Here is a 19,780-nt window from a genome sequence, read left to right as displayed (position 1 = left end):
CACGCGGAAAGCGTCGAGTCATCCTTGAGGAAAACGGGGCAGCCTTCGAGGCGCACTCTTTGTTCAAGGCCGAGTTCTCGTACGGTGCGACGAACTTTTCGCCAGCCGTCGTCGTCGTTGGGGAAATTACGCAAGGTCACGCTTTCCAGAGTGTTCGTTGTTGCGAGCGCCTCGAGCAAGAGGCAACAGTCCTCGCTGCACGACCACGAGACTTCGAGGTCTAGCTTCAGCAGCGTACCGTTTTCCAGCAGTGGTGCTATCCAGGAGGGATTGCTCGAGGTTTCAATTGAACGCGGAGCAAAGTAACCGTCAGTTTCTTCAAGCAGGAATGTCAAACTGCGCACGGTCCGGCTTTGAGCTAAGGCTGCCAGGAACAAGGCGCAGTCGAGGCTTGCAGCACGGCCTTGCCACGTTAGGTCCTGCAACGTCGTCACTGTGCAGATGGCTCGGGCGAGTGTATGCAACGTGGCAATGTTGATATCGAGGTAGCGGACTTTGAAAATGAGCTTGCGAAGCACAGAGTTTCTCTTGGTCAGGTACTGCAGGAACGATTTGAATGTCCCTTCTTCGGAAACGAGGACGTTATCTCCGACGGCGAGTTCCTCCACGGTGCCGTTCTCTACGAGAGCTTCGATGAGTATATTCGCCGTGGAAGGACTCATTTTCAGAATGGCGAAGTCCAGCGAAACGAGCGCGGTATCGTGATTTCCCAGCAAAAGGACGGGGTTTTCCATTCTGGCTGTGGAAGTCGAGTAAATCTCCTCCGTGAACGCGAGCCTGCAGTCGTCGGCATCTGCCGGTTGATCGACGACTTCCGGTGGGTCTACCTTCACGAAGCCGTGGACTGTGAGCCTCCTGAGGCTCGACGAACGCGCGAGTGTTTCGACTAGCACGCCCGAGTTCACGTCGTCGTAGTCCGCCTCTAGCGAGACGACGCATGGGTGTCGTTCGAGCAGCCAGCGTAGCAGGTCCAGCGCCGGTTTTTCGATGGGGCCGTATTTCATGAAGTGCGGTGTCTGCATGCATGTGCATCTCACCGTCACGATGCTCAAGTAGCCGGTCTCGTCGCGAGGATTTTCCCTCAGCTGAAGGCCCGCTTGCCACAAGACTTCGTTGAAGGCAGTCACGTGTTGCAGAAGTTGACAAACGCGGGTCTGCTCATGCGTGCACTTTAAACTAAGCAGCTCTGTGGCGAAGGCCTCGCCTTCCATACCGATCGTTGTTCTTGCTCTTCACCTAAACACTGTAGCTGACACCCACTGTGGGGGATTGCTTGCTTGTTCCTTCATTATTGGCTCCTACCCACTACAGGGGATTGGCAATAGAACCGGCAGTTAGTGTAAGGGTGTTGAATTTCCGGCATTCATCCTACAAGCGGAACAAGAAGATGAGCTTTGTGGCAGAGAGCTCGTGAGCGCGTTTGAGGAACCAAGTAGCCTTCTTCGTCTCCGTTGAACTGGAGAGCTTCGAAACGAGTGACATTGGAGAGCAGAAAGATTACGATGAGGCGGCTCATTCTAAAGGCAATGAGAGTCCTCAATTACATAGTGCATTCCCAACGTCATCAGTGCTTCATTGCGAAGTGTTTAGAACATCTACGAGTTCCAGCTGCAATTTTTGCAAATCGACGCAGCATTTGACGGAGTCAGGCGCTTTGGACTTACGCAACCAGAGAAGAAGAAACTTCCTTCTGCCGACATGTGGTGCTTTCGGTGCACCAGTAAAGGTCACCGCTTAAGTAATTGCAGACGGAGAACTGCAGGCTTCGGCTGCTGCGGTCGCCATGCGTCTAGTATGTGCGACCCAGATCAGCTAAGGCGAAAGCCACCTGGAGGCGTCAAAGTGACAGGTGAACTCTCGAGACCTGAAAACAAGAAAGCACTGACAAACATGAAAAGTTCGGGTGGATGTTTCAAGGCAGCACCGAACCCTCATCGTCAAATACATACGATTCAGGGACATTTCCACCGAACCAGACAAGACGAAGAGCAGGGAATTGTGCTAAATAATCTGCAAGGGAAAAGGAAGACTCTAGTGGTATGAGACCCGACTCGGAGAGCGTGATCGCACATGTAAATGTCAGAGCTTGGAGCCTGCCTTCTATGCTAACCATAAACGAATCATCCAGGAGATGCATGACGAACTACGTGTAGTTCAAGTTCAGAGAAACGTGAATGAGTGGTCAACTTCGATGGAGACCAAGATGGCCGAGCTGCGATTGAAGTTGCGCGAGGAGCAAATAATAATAACATCTGGCGTTTAACGTTCCAAAAACACGATATGATTATGACAGACGCCGCAGTGGAGGGCTCCGGAAATTTCGACTGCCTGGGGTCTTTAATGTGCACATCAACCTAAGTATACACGGACCTCACACATTTCGACTCCATCGGAAATGCAGCCGCGGCGGCCGGGATTCGATCCCGCGACCTTCGGGTCAGCAGTCGAGCGCCATAACCACACCACCATGGCGGGGCGGCGCGCGAGGAGCAGACTCCTTGTGAGCGGGAGCACAGCGCCCATGCGACCATCTTGAGAGAACTTCAGAGCCTGCTTTTTGAAGAACAAACTTTTCGTGAGAACTTAAAAGATAAGGTTGAGAAAGTCATAAGGGAAGCTGCTCACGCACACGTGGCGATTGAGTACGAATCCAAAGTGGAGAGCTTGACTCGGGAGTTGGGCGACGTGAGCAAGCGGCTGCTTGCGTCAGATAAAAAGCTACGACTGATTTATCCATTGCTGGTCACGATACAGCAGTTGGCCGAGAGACAACGCCAAACTGAATTGGAGCAACAAAAGCCAGGACATGTTGTGGCGCGTTTGCATCAGCACACAATAAGAAGTGAGACACAAGTGGGTAGCCTGATGAATCGTCTACAGAAGCTGTCTCAGGCAGTGAAAACATGCGATTGCTTGCTCACGCAAGGCTGTGCTGCCATCCAGAGGCTGCGAGAGCGTGTCTCGCAGTTCGCCCTAGAAAACGAATTCCTCGCGAGTACTGTGGGCACCGGAGCCAAGACTACAGAACTGCCTTCCCAGAACAGAAAACCCATGCGTGAGGACATCGCTGGATCATTCTAGCAAGAGACGCCCGCTGCTGAAGCAGTAAAAGAATCGTGCGCTGAGATACCTGTTGACCTGATCGCCTGCATCCGGGAACTGGCACGAAAGGAAGTCATCGGCCTCCACGCGAAGTGGCGAGAGAATCTTCGGCAACTGAAGGATGAGTTCGAAAAGTAAAAAATTGGCCGCGTATCTGCGTGCTTTGCTGCAAATGTCGTCTAAAGACGATAGAAAAGGCGCTGCGTGAGATATGGACGCCATCTGGCAATACGTCAGGAAACATAAGTGCTGTGTTGCGGGCTGGTAGTCCTGGCGCAGCAACAGGCGAAGACCGGCGGTGACCAACGCGACCGGCGGGGACGCCAGCCAGCCCGAACACGCGGTTTGGCGCGAAGCGCTGAAGCAGAAGAAACGTCCGCACTAGAGTACTCTCCACGCACTCTTTTATTTACACGTCGCCTGGGTAAAACAGGAATGCCAGAGCGGCGCCCCATGGCATTCGTACAGTGCAATACAGAACCAAAACCGAAACACAACAATGAGCTTGTGCAGAGCGCACGGAGGAAGGCAAGTTTAAGCGCAGTCGCATTTTCAGCGCAGCTTAAGAAACTAGGGTCGTTAGAATTACGTGTGTATGCATTTTCTATTAAACGAACACACCACCTAATACTTACCTAGTGATGTTGCGCCTCAGATATGCGTAATGTTTGCTTTTTCATCGACAATGTACACAAGCATGAACCTAGTCAGCCGTTCAAGATGGCTGGCCCTTGGGCAAGTGGTTCAACTTTGGCCGAGTGGCTGAATCGAGTGACGTGCCGACAAACAGAAAGACAGACCAAAATTATTTTGTTTAAGAGTCCCAAGAAAGACTATCGTCTTTAAAAAATACAAGGGTGACGACGGCCCCTCAAAGCCGCATCGAGGGAGCGGAAGTATCAACGCGTACGGAGGGAAGCCTTTTGGAGAATGGAACACAGAAAGTGCCTAACCGTATATGCGAGACACCGGTACACAGCCGGGAATATGTTGAATTTCACGCATTCATCCTACAAGAGGAAAAAGAAGGGTAGCTTTGTGACGGAGACCTCGCGAGCGCATTCGAGGAACCAAGTAACTTGAAGTTCTGGGCTCATGCGGACGCCAGCAAATGTCTCTGCGAGTTCCCAAGTCCATGTCGGCTGTTCTGTTTGCCGCATATTTCGCAAGGGGAAAATTTTTGAATTGAGACGAAGGATGAGGAATATATCGGTCACCTATGGTATAAACAGAAATTACAGAATGAGCCTGAGTAAATACCCACGAGTCGCGAGCAGCGTAACGTGAATGAGTACCTGAGTCTGAGAAGCCGTGAGTATGAGATTAGTTAACCACTATGAGTGTATGCGTGATTGTGAGACGTGAGTACTATTGCTGTGAACATGATCGAGTACTGTTGCGCCTCAACTGTCTTTCTCCAGAAATCCTATGACCTTTATAGTTTCCTGGGGTCACCATGTGAATACACGCTGGTGTGTGTGTGCGTGTTGGCGCACCTGTATACGGACAAGCATAGTGTAGATTGTGCCTAAGCACGAAGTGGTGTACTCCTGCTCGCATGTAACTGCCGATCCTCAATCATTATCACGTTACCGCGCGCAACACGTCTAGTTCAAGATAAGTGTAGAAAACAGCGCTAAAAGACGGGACGAAGAAAGGACACAAACCACGGCGCTGACTAACAACGAAATGTGTTTTACTCTTCCAGTCCGCATGTATATACTCCGCCACAATCTCAAGAAAACAGAAAAGCAAAGAAAGAAAGAAAAAAGTCACAGTCATAGGCGTGGGTGGGGGGGGGGGGGAGTCAAATACCCACCCCTCACCCCACGAGCAAATAAACAAGAAAAGTCACAGTTTCGCCGCAAGGCCGAAGCAATGAATGCGATAGCAAAAAACTAATGCTATGAAGTGAGGCTCGCCAATGGATACTCTCAGTTTGAACAGCGCTCCTGTTGCAAAGGGGGCCGAAGCAGCGAAGGAAACTAGCGTGCTTCAAGTGTCGAGCTGTGACACTTGATAGTTCGCGCTCATCGTCTGTTTGTTCATTTAGCGGCGTCCCTTCAGCTCGAGTGACTTTCGTACGCTCCGTAACATGAGCGCGGACACCACGGTGAAAGCTTGAAACAACCCTCTTCCCCTCACCGCCAGAAAACCGCGCGAGCAGACAGCGGAAGGGCAAGGTTCTCCCTGCGCAATGAGAAGAAGCGAGCGAGCTCGCCGACGACTTTTAAATGCGCCCGTCGTGCTCCTAGCGCCATCTCGCTGGTAATGAAGAAACGCTTATAAGCGCCGGCCGTCTCCGAGTCCGTCCAGCGGTAAATGGTGTGTATATAACGCTCGCCGTTAGACACGTGGAGGATCTACGTTTCGTGGCGTAGCGGTTAGCGCCGCTCGCTGCGGAGCAAGAGGTCCCTGGTTCGATTCCGCGTTTCGGAAGCATTTTTCTTTGCGGATTTTTTATATATATACATACTTATACATATACGGTGCAAGACGGCGACGGCGACGGCAAAATTCAGCCGAGACTGTCCATATAATTGCTATCGCAATAAAAGATGATGATTAGCCTGCGCAGAGGCCAAAAATCCTCAATCGGACAGGAAAGTTAACTCCTTCGGAAGGAGGGAAATTGAGGGGAGGCTTACACATGCCTCTTCGCCGTTGTAGATACGATACGCTTCAGAAATGACACGCGCCCGTTCATTATGGTATTTTGACAGGAATATCGAATCTTTAAAAGATGGCTGGCAACCTCATTTACTTACAGTGAAGAGACAGTTGACTATCTCTGGCTTATTTACGTACGTTGTTCGCATGCTCGCGCATGAGGTCATTAGCACACCGCCCTGTTTGACCAACATAGTAACGCCCGCAAGAAATAGGTATCTTATAAACAACACTATCACAACATTCAACATACTTCTGGCGATGCTTCTTGCTACATCTTTTCGTCTTGATCTCTCGATATACTTGCTGACACAGGCTACCAAGCTTATTTCTGGCAGAAAACAACAATCTAACGCCTGCCCTGCTGACCACTTTCTTAAGATTATGTGGCACTTTGTGCACATAAGCAATGACCACTACTTTTTTCGGTGGGCGTGTCACTGATTGAACCAGCTGATGAGCACTTGCTATTAAAACCAGATATGAGGCTTTCTGCGATACCGGACAAAAGCGTTCTTGGGAAACCTGCAAGCTTCAGGCGTGCTACTTGAGCACAAAAACTCGCTTCGACTTGGTGGTCACAGGACCCCTAAAGCGCCGCCTTCATGCAAGCCCTTGCAATACCGCGCTTGAGAATTTTTGAATGTGCGGAAGAAAAAGGGAGAAGGCTTTTTTGAGACATAGGCGCGTAACCCCAACATACGTGGCTGTTTGAGAACCAAAGTTCCAAGTCCAAGACGCGTAGCCTATTGTCTAAAGGATGCTCAGTGGTCAATTCAAATGGACTGAATTCCGTGAGGAAGACGCCAAAAATTTCCGCATATAGTCAGCGCCGTGGTTTCTGTCCTTTCTTCGTCCCGTCTTTTAGCGGCGTTTTCTACACTTAATCATGAAACAACCAGCCCACGACTATGTGCTCTCCTGGCCGTTTCGTTAATGGGATGTATACCAAATTTGGGAGATAACATGACTGTATGATGAATATAAACTACAGGTGGTAACATGAAAATAATATGTACGCCATGTATGGCATGATTGACATGCCACGCTCATGGTGCGCTTGTGGCCGCTTCGCTTGATTGATACACACCAAAAATGATATGGCGTTACAAGAGTTGATGACGAACATAAGTTACACGTCATAACGTGAAAATCATGGCAGGCATGCCATGTAAAACATGATTTACATGACATGGTCTCGGGGCGCTCGCGGTCGTTTAGTGAAATGCAATATACCAAAATTGATATGACGAGATATTTCAGTATGACGAACGTTAGTGACAGGTGGTAACATGAAAATCATGACTTGCATGTAATGTACAGCATCACTTACTTTCCATGCTGATGGCCGGTTCGGTAGCTTAATATACACCAAAATTGGTATAGCGCGAGGTGACTGTATGACGAACATGAATGACAGGTGTTAACGTGAAAACCATGACATGCATGATATGTACGGCATGGTTTACATTACACTGTCTTTGTGCGCTTCCGGCCGTTTTGTTAACTGGATGTATACCAAATTTGGTATGGCATGACATCGGTGCGTGACGAACATAAATTACAGGTCATGCGTTGTATATACCAGATTCTACATGCATGGATGCATGACAAACATGCGCTATATAGTGAACTAGATGTCATGACACGAATGACTTCATCTGCCTCAAAGACGAACAAGGCGATATATGCAGCTCATTGCTGGCTACTTCGCATTAGACTGATTCCCACAATGCGTGGGATCTGCCGGATTGACACAAAAGGCACAATTATGCAGTGACGTCACGCGCTTCTAATCTTGGTGCATATCAAGCCAGCGAACCGGCCGCGGGTGCACCATGAGCATGTCATGTAAATGATGGCTTACATGACATGCGTGCCATTATTTTCATGGTACACACTGTTATTTATGTTCGTCATACAGTCACGCCACGCAATACCAGTCTGTAGCAGTCAGGTTTCATGGCGCACTGATGTGAGCTCAAAGGCGTGAATTTTACGCCAAACGTAATTAAAAGCTGCCCGGCAATGTTATTGTGCATGAACCTTCTGCGGCAACCATGCGAAACAAGCTGCACTAATGCAGCAGAGACGCCAACATTACCCGAAAAAACCTTTGCGAATTCTCAATGAAACGCTTGCCTCAGAAAGGCGGTTGTCAGTCGTGGGAACTAACTTTTAGCCCTTCGCATGGCAACCTTTTTCCCACTCGGAATAGCAAAGACGGCTTTGCCCGTTTCCCGCCAGTTGCTGCACCCAGGCCTTCTTTGATGCATCAACAAGCTTGCGATGAAGTGTCAAAACGATACGAGATGTCTTAATGTTCGTGCACGCTTTTCTGAAGCTATAAAAACAATCTCCCTTCAAAGCGCCGTGCGTCGGTGGCCGGGAGACACTGACGAGGCGAGCGAGCTGGACCATTTGTGTGGTGAAGCCGCTGAAAGGGCGCGGCGGCGAAGAGAAAAAGAACGCGGTAGTTTTCCCGTTCCAGTGACTTTATCTTTACAAGGCATTTTCGAAACCGAAACCGAAACACCAACACAACACTACTACTACTACTACTACTACTACTACTACTACTACTACTACTACTACTACTACTACTACTACTACTACTACTACTACTACTACAACTACGACGACGACGGCACAGGGTAAGACAACCTCGCTGTAAACGTGAACGCATGTGTGAGCCAACAGCACATAAAATGTTAGCGAATTGAACTAGTTGGGCGATAGTATATCGAACTTTGTTCTTGCCGGTTTGGTCGAAGTGCGATACATTGTAGGCAATTTATTGTGGCCGGCCAATGGATGCGCTCAAGGCTGCCGTCGATTGAATTAAGACGCCATTCTCGTGGTGCTGCTCGAGCTACTCTGCCTCTCGCTAGTCGCCTTCGTCGCTGGACATCGAGACGTCGAAGGCGACTGGCGCTTCTTCGGCCTGGTCCTGTTGTCCAATATTCTCGTGTTTTTTCGCCAGCCATTCCCGGAGTCTCGCTTCCGTATCCGGTCGGCCTGCGCCATCTTCGTCGCTCGGTGTCTGCGTGTCCGGGTCCCTCGCCGCCATGCTGCCGGCAGGGACCTCTGGCCGCTTAACGACGAGTTCTCCGACGAAAAATGCGATGCTTTCGTTGACACTGAACGAAATTCCGATTTCCTCGAGGTTGGCGGAGCCCACGGCGTCCTTGACGAGATATTTCCTGCGTAATGAGGGGCGAGGTGCCGTTGAGCTTGTCATGTTCGGCTGCGTGAAGACGCATGCACAAGGTTTGGCATGCGAGTGTCGAATGGCTTGCCTAGCCAGAGCACGTTTATTTAAAAGGTGTCAAAACGCGCCACCTGCCAGATATGACAACGTATATAGCAGACCTTAAACTCGAGAAAATCGCAACTTGAATGGAGCCGGTGCTTTGGTTGCGGTATGCCAGCATGAAATCCTGTTTGGTATATAATAAAGTTTACGTACGTAACTTTGTTTTTAGGCTATCCGTGCAGTACCACAGAGTGTTGCAAACAACACCGCGACTTGGTACAGGTGCAGAATTAAACATGGGGTCCAGGAAATAACAACAGGCAGAATGCAGCCTTCTTTCGTCCAGTAAGAATACTATGACAAGGGCCAACTGTCGGCACCAATTGTCACAAAATGTTTATTGGTAGAGTGTGCGTACACTATATCATGGGCATATGCAAAAGTTGTACACCAGCAAATATGACAGAATTCTGAGATCAAACACCTATTTCAATGACATTCAGTTCATCATAGGCCCGTTAATGTTCACTGCCGGGAAAAATCGTTTTGCGGTGCTCTATAAGTACTCTAGCTTTCAGTGAGCTCTATCAAATGCGTAGATACTTATAAATGTTATCGTGCTACGTGAGCCTCTGAAACCCTCCCCTATATCATGCTTTTGTTTTATGTCAATGTATTCTCAATGCGCAGGAAAAGCATTTAAGTACGAATTTTCGAATTAAAAGATCTTCTGCAGTTTCCACACGACAGCTTATTACGATTACCACAGGTGACGGTGGTGATGCGAAAACTCCATTTGCAGCAACACTTGCAGCAGCGTTCTAGGCAGTGTTCGAATAGTACTAAAGTTTTCTAAGCGAGCTGAATAAGAATACACGTGAAAAAACAGAAGACTCTTGAGTGGTCAACTTTTGCTAATTGCCGGACGTATCAAAACGCAGAGATTGTGTAAATGGTTGTGCGTTGTCTTTTAAACAAACGGCCTTGTCCTTGAGGCTCAGCCAGACAAAAATGTTACGAAACAATCTCTACATTTTGTAGAGATTGTGCAAAACGTAGGAGTGTGCAGCCAGGCGTTGACAAGCCGCGCTCTCTCTGGTACAGATTGCTTATTCTGCAGTCGCGTTCCATCTTCTCGAGGGGGGGAGGGGCTAATGCTCAAAAGCGCGGTTGAAGCGAAGATGCTGGGATGTGTGGCACGAAGTGACAATGAATAACATGAAGACACATTATGCGAGGAACTTTCTAAAAAGACAAACATGCAAGAGGCGGCACTGCCATGTAGTGCAGTGACCTAATAAGCACAAATGCAAGCTATGTCGGCAGCAACCACCTCCATATTACACAAGGAAAAGCTCTGGCTATTTCTGTGCCTGCATTTATAGGTCATGTGAGAACTGGTATGACAATATCAAGAAGATTTCTAGCTGTAAATGGCGGTGAAGTAGCGGGCTAAGCGATATTTATTCATCATCGTGATCGTTCGCGACAGCACCAAGTGTGCGTTGCCTTAGAGGCGCTTATAGTGGCTGCTTGGATACTTCGCAAAATGTGATGATTTGTTGCGCGGTGGGTACCTCGACTTGGACTTGCAATAGGCGCCCAAAGAGTGCTTACAACGGTATCTATGAAGGTCGCTCCTCCATCTTACGCTGTGAGGGAGCTGCGTGTTCTGCGCAGGCGTGGCGTTTGTTTTTTAAAAAAATTATGTATACAAACCTCGTCAACCAGTCGCTCTGTTCGCGGCCCTGGTCACCTTGGGCGCTACTGGTGAGGTCACGTTCCACGACGTACTTTTCACCCCGGGGGACGACGATAATCGAACCCAGGGACAAGTCTTCTCTGACGCCAGCGGCATCCCTGACTTTCAGTGTCAGGTTGATGTCGTGCCCTGTCAAGCTGCCTCCGACCCTGCTTTTGTAGGTGTAGCTGACACACAGCGAGTCCAGCGGCAGATCGAAGGCAAACAACCTGCAGAAGTTTGTGAAGGAGGCTCGTGCGTTGCACTAGACTGTGCACAGCAGCAGCAGCTGTACTTGAGATGACGGTTGCAACTTGTAGTGGCTTAAAGAGGCCATGAAGCCCCAATGTTCTATCATAATCTGTGTTGTGTGTGTTAATGATTACGCGTTCACAAACAAGCAGGCGAAATTTTAGTGCATTCGGTCGTAAACTTGATTTGTATTTGAACATTTTTTATAAAGACGCTAGCGGCCTGAGAGTCTGGCAACTCTGGCGCTCTCGCCTGCAGTGACGTAACAAGCTGCTTGCTTTGCGAGCGGCTGCATTCTGGCGAACGATTATGTTCCGTGGTCAGTTGCGGGTGCTGTCAGAATATATCAGCTTTGTTCAGCCTGTCATCGGAATTCAAAGTTTTGCAGCGGGTGAAACAATGCCACAGGGTGCAGCAGCAACGCACTGACCCCGTGTGGTAGCTCATTTGGTAGCAGACGACGGCGGCTCCGCTTTATACAGTGTGTATGTGATCACACACGCCATGGCAAAATGGCAGTCGCCGGTGGCGGGTGGGGTTGCCGGTGACTTCTGTGGCTTCTTTTGAGTTTGAATAATAATTTAGACTCCATTTTTTATGTATGTACTGTTATAACAGACCCTTTACTTCTGAAAATCGCAAATTGCTGGGCGACCGTGTTGTCAGGGCTGAACGATTCTGCTGTTACTTGTTTGCTACTCTTCATGCGCTATGTGTAAAGGTGAACCATTGTATTGAAATGCGTACGTATACTGAAAAAGCTGTGTGCTCAGGACGATGCTTAAAAAAATGCCTGCTATATTACTGGCCTGCTACTTTGTGACGTTATGACCACGGGATATGACGGGCTGATAAATGCTAAATTCGAACTTCATGATTGTAGTAAATAGAGCTCACAGCTCCAGCCATGCATCCTGCCACAGTAGACATACATACATACATACATACATACATACATACATACATACATACATACATACATACATACATACATACATACATACATACATACATACATACATACATACATACATACATACATACATACATACATACATACATTTAATGACATCACATAGCTCTATAAAAATCGCACCAACTTAGCAGTAGTCGTGCCTACCTACAACCAGTAATTTCTTTAATGTTGGTCCATGTTAGCTGGGACACCCTGTACATATTCAAGTATATAGTTACCCACCAAGCTTTACAGTAACCCATTAAGAGGCGCCATTGATTTACCTGAAGTACGGGATGACCTTTGACCCTGGCGCCTGTCTTGGATCGTACTCCAAGCGCAGGCAACCGCCGCCATTGTATGAAACCGACGTGTCCAACATGGCCGTCCCGCCGCCTCCGCAAAGCTTGCTTCCTTGGTCTCGGGGCTGCAGCTCCTGCTCTGACAGGTTGAACCAAGAGGCCGGCTTGACGGCCTGAAAAAATTAACGACCAATTTTCGCGAATCAGGCACTGCACAGGTTCAAAGTTTTTCGGATAAATAGAGTAAACCTGCCGATTCGACAACCTGAACACTTCCACTAAGCGTGTGTAAATTAAACGATTGCATTCTACCTTGGTTCTGCTCTTTGAGGTAATCCCAACGGAATTCTGGAAGACATCCATCCCCAGGGATTTGTACACCCCCCAACAATCCCTTCCCCAAAGATGACACCCCCCCTCCCCCACCAAGCAAAAACTATACTAAAGCAATCTGCCCCAACTCCTCTCACAGACAGCCACTCATCTATCCCTCCCCCCTCTCTTCTGGTTTAAATCAAACTGTTGATGCCTGCGAGCTTCTATTTGTGGCTATTAAATCGTGATCCACTGACCCGGCCTTCCTTGTACACCGAGGTGCCGAATCCCTGGCAGAATGTCGTGGACAGGGGCAGCGTCGTAACGCGCCACTGTGGGCGGCACTCCTCGGGCAGGGCCCACAACCTGCATCGAGAGGACATAACGCAGAGCGGGAACAGAGTGGAACCTCGTTATAACGAACTCGCATCTAGCACTAACTTATATTCAAAAATTCTTTATAAACGTGTGCTTATAACGGAAATAAATAGCTAGGCCTATTCATTCATCACTATCCAGTTAGTTCGTTATACACGAATTCGCTTCATCGAAGTTCAACTGTAATGATATACGCAAAAGGCTCACGAAGAAAAATTTCGTAATGGCTCTTTTAGGCATGAATTTTTATCATTGACGTTCTATTTCGTTATTAAAACAAAAATTACACCGGCAGACCAGCAGCGCTTTTGGCCTTATGTGTCGTCTACGTAACGCCCATATATGCGACTCGAAACCCGCCGAGGCATAGTTTAGCAGTTAAAGTGTCGCACTTGTAAGCTTGAAGATGCGGGTTCGATTCCTAGCCACGGCGGCCGCTTTTCGATGAGGGCGGAATTCATGAACACCTGCGTACTTAGTTTGCGGTGCACTTTCAAGAACGCCGGGTCATTAAAATTAATCCGATGTCTCGCACTATAGCACGGCTCAATCATATCGTGCGTTTCGTACTTTAAACAAAACACCAGGAATTGTGTAGTACCTCGATATTACGAATGATTGCACTTAGCGAAGCCCATGAAAGAAATTCACCGACGAATACGATACTGCCTAATGCGAATTCTGAGCGCAGCCTTCGTGTTGGGGCAAGGCCAACTGTGTTTGAAGTTTGGCTTTCCACAAGGTATCGTCTACTCCATATATCATAATTTTTTGAAATAGGACAGCACCCACTACGCCACTATTCGTCTTTCTGCGGATAAGCGAGGTACCCGGTACACATCTGTAAGGTATATTATGAGCGAATTGTTGATCCTGCATGTGGCTGATGACGATGGATAATTATGGCTGATCACTTTGCAGTGGGTGTGAAGGATTAAACCACACACTCATTGCGCAATTATTGCGTGATGACTGGTTGTTATTTTACTCTTCTGCCACCTGTTACATAGTTTAACGCGATTCCTTGCTTTACATGACGCCTGTATAGGGTCTTTTTTCAAAAGAATTTCAAGCACCAGCGTTGCTCTGTGGTAGAATACTCGACTGCCACGCAGGGGGCGCAGGTTCAAATCTCATTCGATCCTGGGTGTTTTTTTCTCTATTTTTTCATGTCTATCGGTCACGCCGCCGAAGGCAACGGCGACGGCGACGCCGCTCAACGTAGAAACGGCTGCCTAAGAGCTGCGCTCTAGAAATTGCCTCGCTGCTGTTACAGTGTCTCACGTAAGTGTTTGCAAGAAAAGTCGGATTTAGCTAATCTATGTGTATCAGAAGTTCACTATAGCCGGCTCATTACAGCAAAGGCCCAGCTGACACGCAATACGTATTCCCTGTATCCGAATTTCGTTATAAACGTCTACCATGACACAATGTAATAGCGGTGACTATTTCTCACTTGTTTTCCTGCATCGGATAATTTGCCAAAGTGGTATTCGATTGCATATACAGATGAATAAGAAAGAGATTTCACAGCCCACATTTCAGTAAACTTTTACAGGCGTGTAGAAATGCGGCCACGTGATTGGCTTTCACCCTGGTGATTAACCCAATTGTCGCACCAACTGCTACTGCGGGCGGCACGCACCGAAACGACGACCTTATGTGAACTTTATGTGAACTGCAGTGCCCAGCTCACAAATACTTGTACGACAAAGAAAAAGATCACAGCATATCCACGGAGTGAATAATGATGAGTGGGCGAAGCTGCGGAGGTTCATCGGTAAACCGTGAATCTTCCGTGAATTCTGCCCAGTACATCATCACCGACGTGAGATCGGGCGCGTTTATACTAAAGGTTCGATGAGAGTTATGACGACTTGCAGCTCACTTTAATTTTACATGTACGCTGTGAATTTTCATTGTTTAGAAAACCATTGCTTTAGAAAACATCTGGCGTCTTTCGTTAAGCAGCTGGCGTCTTTTCGTTTTGCTTTAGAAACATCTGGCGTCTTTTCGTTTTGCTTTTAAAAAACATCGGGCGTCTTTCGTTGGTTTATTTCATCAATCAACGGCGTTTTGAACAAAATTTTTATTGTTTAATCACGCACAGGAGAAATCTCACCAGGCACTATCTTGGAGGTAAACAATGGCTGCTAATGGGAATGAGAGACAGAAGAAGTCGGCTTTTAGCTAACACTTACACTTCTACTTCTACTAACGTTTCCTAGTGGAACATGCCAATGGCTGCTAATGGGGAATGAGAGACAGAAGAATTCGGCTTTTAGTTAACGCGCACGCTGCGAATTTTTTATTGTTCAACAACGCACAGGAAAAATCTCCCACCGGCACCACCTTGGAGGTCAAGATCTGGTACTAGCGTTACGACTGGTTACGCACTACTACGAGGGACGAACGGATGCCGCCTTAAGGAGCTTCGCCCCTAAAAAAAATCCAGATCCCTTCCACTATAAGCAGCTTTGAAGCCAACGAAGCTGCGGCTGTGTTTGGTCTGCTATAGTGAATATTGCTAGAGTGAATTTCTATGTCGCCATTATTGAGTAGACCTTCGGCGTTCTTCCAGTCGTCGACGAGAGCGTCGCATTCAGAGAACACCGGAGAAGCTTGGAGCTCCTTAGGTGTTCTCACAGTGCTCGGCCGCCCCCATATATGCTGCTAGTGACGACGGTGCCAACGCAGCGCCTAGATTCGATTGACGTGGCGAAACGCGCGCGAAAGGGCACCAGGGTATTGTTTATCACGTCCTGCAGAGGTCTTATTTCAATTACACAAAATTCAACGTAACCTTGATATAATTTTCATAAACACACAGAAAGGTATATATATATATATATATATATATATATATATATATATATATATATATATATATATATATATATATATATATATATATATATGTATATATATATAGACTGCGGCAACGTTATCCCCGCAAACTTTTTAAATCTCATCTGCCCACCTAACTTCCAGCCTCCCGCTGGCACGCTTGCCTTCTCTTGGAATGCAATCTGTTTCTCTTAATGACCAGCACTTATGTTGCGTTCGCGCTACATGCCCTGCCCGTGCCTATTTCTCGTTCATAATTTCGACCCAGATGTCCGTAACACCAGTTTGTTCCCTGAACCACAATGCTCTCTTCTATTAAATGCGAAGCATTTCTTAGCGAACCCAAGGAACTTGAGCGTTTCTATCTATCTATCTATCTATCTATCTATCTATCTATCTATCTATCTATCTATCTATCTATCTATCTATCTATCTATCTATCTATCTATCTATCTATCTATCTATCTATCTATCTATCTATCTATCTATCTATCTATCTATCTATCTATCTATCTATCTATCTATCTATCTATCTATCTATCTATCTATCTATCTATCTATCTATCTATCTATCTATCTATCTATCTATCTATCTAGTCAGCTAGGTAGCTAGCTAGCCGCGTTCGTCTGGGTGCTGTTGTGATCGCCTCTTAACTTGGTGTAGACCAAAATTGGCATGGGGGGAGGGGGAGGTAAGGGGGTTTGACGAATATGTCTGTCTGTCTGGTCATGACTTGAATAACGTGAAAATCCTGTTGCGTACGTCGTCAAAGCATTTCCTTCAGGCACGTGTGGAACACACCCGTTTACCACGGGCCGCGGTATACGGGTATGCGGCACAGGTGATTGAGAGTTTATGTCTACCCAGGAACGGCGAGAACAGACATTGGTAATTTAATTGCGAGAGCGTGAAGAAAAACCCACATCGGCAGCGTTGATCCGACGAATGCATTGACGTTACGTCAGACCATAAGTTACCTTTTAAACGCCAGTGTTGTCGATGTGCCTGGTAAGCCCACGATGTGCACACAACTACTACACTCACAAAAACACGTCGGTCCACCTCGTAACGCTTGACTCAAAGCCCAAAAAATGCAGCATAGCACAACTCGCTGACTGCTTCGCTTGAAACCGATTCCCTCAACCCGTGCGATCTGCCGAATTTTTCCGTCCCTTACGGTTACACCTATCATTTCGGTGTAACCTTAAGGTGGGTAATACATAAGGGTTTGTGGCTTCAGACGTTTTGATGGCGTGACGTCGAGACGTGAACAACTTCGCTGTAAAACTGGCCTGGTAAGGAGAGGTGCTCCGGCCTATTCATTTGATGCAAACGACAAACGTCGAGAACTTACAGACACTGGTTCGCCCTGAAGTACACCGTTTTGTCCTGGCCGTACGTGAAATATCTCCACTGGGACCTGTCTGCGTGGAGCATGTGATCTTCGTCATAGACCCACCCTGCACCGGATATGGCAGCAGACAGGCCGTATCGACGCGCAATTGCGACAGCCTGAAACGAGAGTTTAGAGACGTCAATTGCCAGGATTTGGCCATGTGAAGTTTGCCTATTGGCGTAAGGCACAGATGTGCACATGGGGGAGGGGGGCAAGGTGGTCGCCTCCCCCTCCACCCCCCCTTAAACATCTCAGAAGGGCGCTAAGTATGCCCGATACCTCTGCTCAGTTGGATCAGAACTAACTCGCCCAGTTACAAGTTCTATTGGATCTGTCCCGTCAGGGCCGTAACCAGGAATTTTTTTCGGGGGTTGTTTGTGTGTAGAACGGCTAACTTTGGTAACTAGTGGTCGATGCGAAGGCTTGAAAGTATTTTAGTGCCATGCGAAAAGTTAAAGCATGAAAAAATTTCGGGGGGTGTCAGAACCCCTACCCCCCCCCCCCCTTAGTTACGGCCGTGTGTCCCGACATTGTTTAAAGCGCAAAGCTATGCACATGCAAGTCTCTCGGACTCTACCAAAGGGAAGGGGGGGGGGAGGCGTTGCGGTTAAACCTTGCCTCCCATAATGGAGAACCCTGGGCGCACCTATGGTATGAGGGTGCCTGCTGTATTGCATAAAATGTCAGATGTTTAAACATTGTACAACAGCGCTAACGGCACAAGCAAAAGTGACGATGCGCAGGAAACATGTTGCGCCGAGTGACAACGGGGTTATTTTCGCGACAGGCAAGCATTTAACTTCAATTGTACGTTTTGTGAAAGACACAAATGCGATCAAAGAAAAGAAGGGCGTGGGTTACAAGAGGCTGTCACACACAGTGGTGCATGTGCGTGCGAATAGATTACAGTAAAAGCTCGTTGATTCGACACTCGTTAATTCGGAAGATCGGATAACTCGGGCGTGATCCCTGGTCCCGGCCAGCATGTGCATTGTTTAATGACATCAAAATCTTGTTATTGCGGCCATATTTGGCCGCAACGCGGTTAGTTTGGACGATCCTCGGAGCACGACGAGCGCAAAAGCGCCGCAAATGTGCGACGCAAAGGAACGACACAAGCGCTCGCGCACAGCCGAAACGGACGCGGGCTTTCAGAAAGGCGTGGTCGCCATCCACCATCGCGTTTTGGAACGTAATAAGGTTTGGGTTCAGAGCACATTTCGGATTAGCGCACGAGGGTTTACCTTGTGAACGAAGTCGCAAATGACGAGAATTGCGACTTTTTTGCACTGCTCTAATGCGAGATCATTACCGGATTTACGTATTTTTCAAGAAAATGAAAGTGCACCGATGTAATAGACATTTATTTACTGTTTCCTTGATGCTTTCTATAATTAAGCATTCGGTTGATTCGGACAGTTTTTCCGGTAGCGTGGAATCCGAATTAGCGAGGTTTTACTGTATAGGACGTGTTGTCTATGTCGAGACGGTGGGGAGAGGGCGATGTGGCCATCCTTATGAAACCTTAAGCGTCGCTGCGAGGTCAAATGTAGGCCGATCTCGGGGTCAGTGCTGCAAAACAACGTAAGGTGCAGAAAGCTGGGATGCCTCCGTACCTGGAGGCAATGCAAAACCGCCTTACGCGTAGAAAGATTTCGGGGGAAGGGAGGTGGATCAACAAAGTCAGCTCAGAAAGAGAAGAAGCAAAAAAAGAAGATGATGACTTCCGCCTACGAGTCGTCTTAAGCGAATGCATGAGGGACTGTTTGACTGTTTCACTTTGTGTTCCGAGAAACCGAACCCGTCATCGTAACCGTCCAGTCAACGCTTACCTTGTGCATGTCGTAGCGGCCTTCGTAGCACGTGTCTCGTGCGAGGACGTCGATGCCCGCGTAACGTTGCCCCTGCGTTTGCCGGCCGTCGCAGCAGATTTGTGGAGCAGGTTCTCGTTCCACTTGGAATTCAGAACGATTCCGTCGCACGAACTGAAGAAGCTCAAGTTCTTGTCGTTGAGTTCAGACTGCGGCTCGACTTTACCGTTGGGTTGAACGCTCTCTTGCCAGATGACGGCGGAACCGGGCACAGCACGGTGCATCTCTTCGGTCATGGCCGCAAGCAGGTCGACGACGAAGTAGCCAGCGCTGTGATCCTGAGATAAAGTGTAATCGACTAATCATGATAGGTCCCTTGCGTATTCACCTAAGATGTCTCGATTGCGAAAGCCATCGTCTTGTTCTTTTTCTTCTCAGTCGGTGCATTGATCCTCCCTCGACCCCCTCCGAAAGCTTTCTTCACCTAGCGTGGTTTTGCACTGCCTCCGGGATCGGAGGCATTGCAAGCTTTTTGATCTCCACCTGGTTTCGAACTGCCTCCGTGATCAGCCCACCTTTGACCAAGCGACGATGTCACGTTATGACGTCATCATTTGACGGCATGTAATGTGCCGTCATAGTGATGTCATAATGTAATCACAAAGTTTGGCGATCTGTGACGTCATCAAGACGTCATATCGTGACGTCATCACGTGGTGATTTTTTTTTTTTGCATCACTGGTGTTGACGCCAC

The 19,780-nt window shown here is 48.0% G+C and overlaps 1 protein-coding gene across 1 annotated transcript; it reads right to left on the bottom strand.

Annotated features, from left to right (window-relative positions):
* Positions 1-8,583: 8,583 nt before the first annotated feature.
* LOC119399940 (cytosolic endo-beta-N-acetylglucosaminidase) lies at positions 8,584-19,359 on the bottom strand. Its single transcript, XM_037666839.2, has 6 exons — positions 19,048-19,359; positions 17,174-17,331; positions 12,851-12,959; positions 12,261-12,451; positions 10,748-10,999; positions 8,584-8,975 (listed from the first exon to the last, which is right to left on the bottom strand). Exons 1-6 carry the CDS (start codon positions 19,054-19,056, stop codon positions 8,660-8,662), a joined length of 1,035 nt encoding a protein of 344 aa, XP_037522767.1. The 5' UTR covers positions 19,057-19,359; the 3' UTR covers positions 8,584-8,659.
* Positions 19,360-19,780: the final 421 nt, after the last annotated feature.

The sequence above is a fragment of the Rhipicephalus sanguineus genome, chromosome 7, assembly GCF_013339695.2.
Source record: "Rhipicephalus sanguineus isolate Rsan-2018 chromosome 7, BIME_Rsan_1.4, whole genome shotgun sequence".
Taxonomy (NCBI): Eukaryota; Metazoa; Arthropoda; class Arachnida; order Ixodida; family Ixodidae; genus Rhipicephalus; species Rhipicephalus sanguineus.
This window is presented reverse-complemented; position numbering and strand designations above follow the sequence as displayed.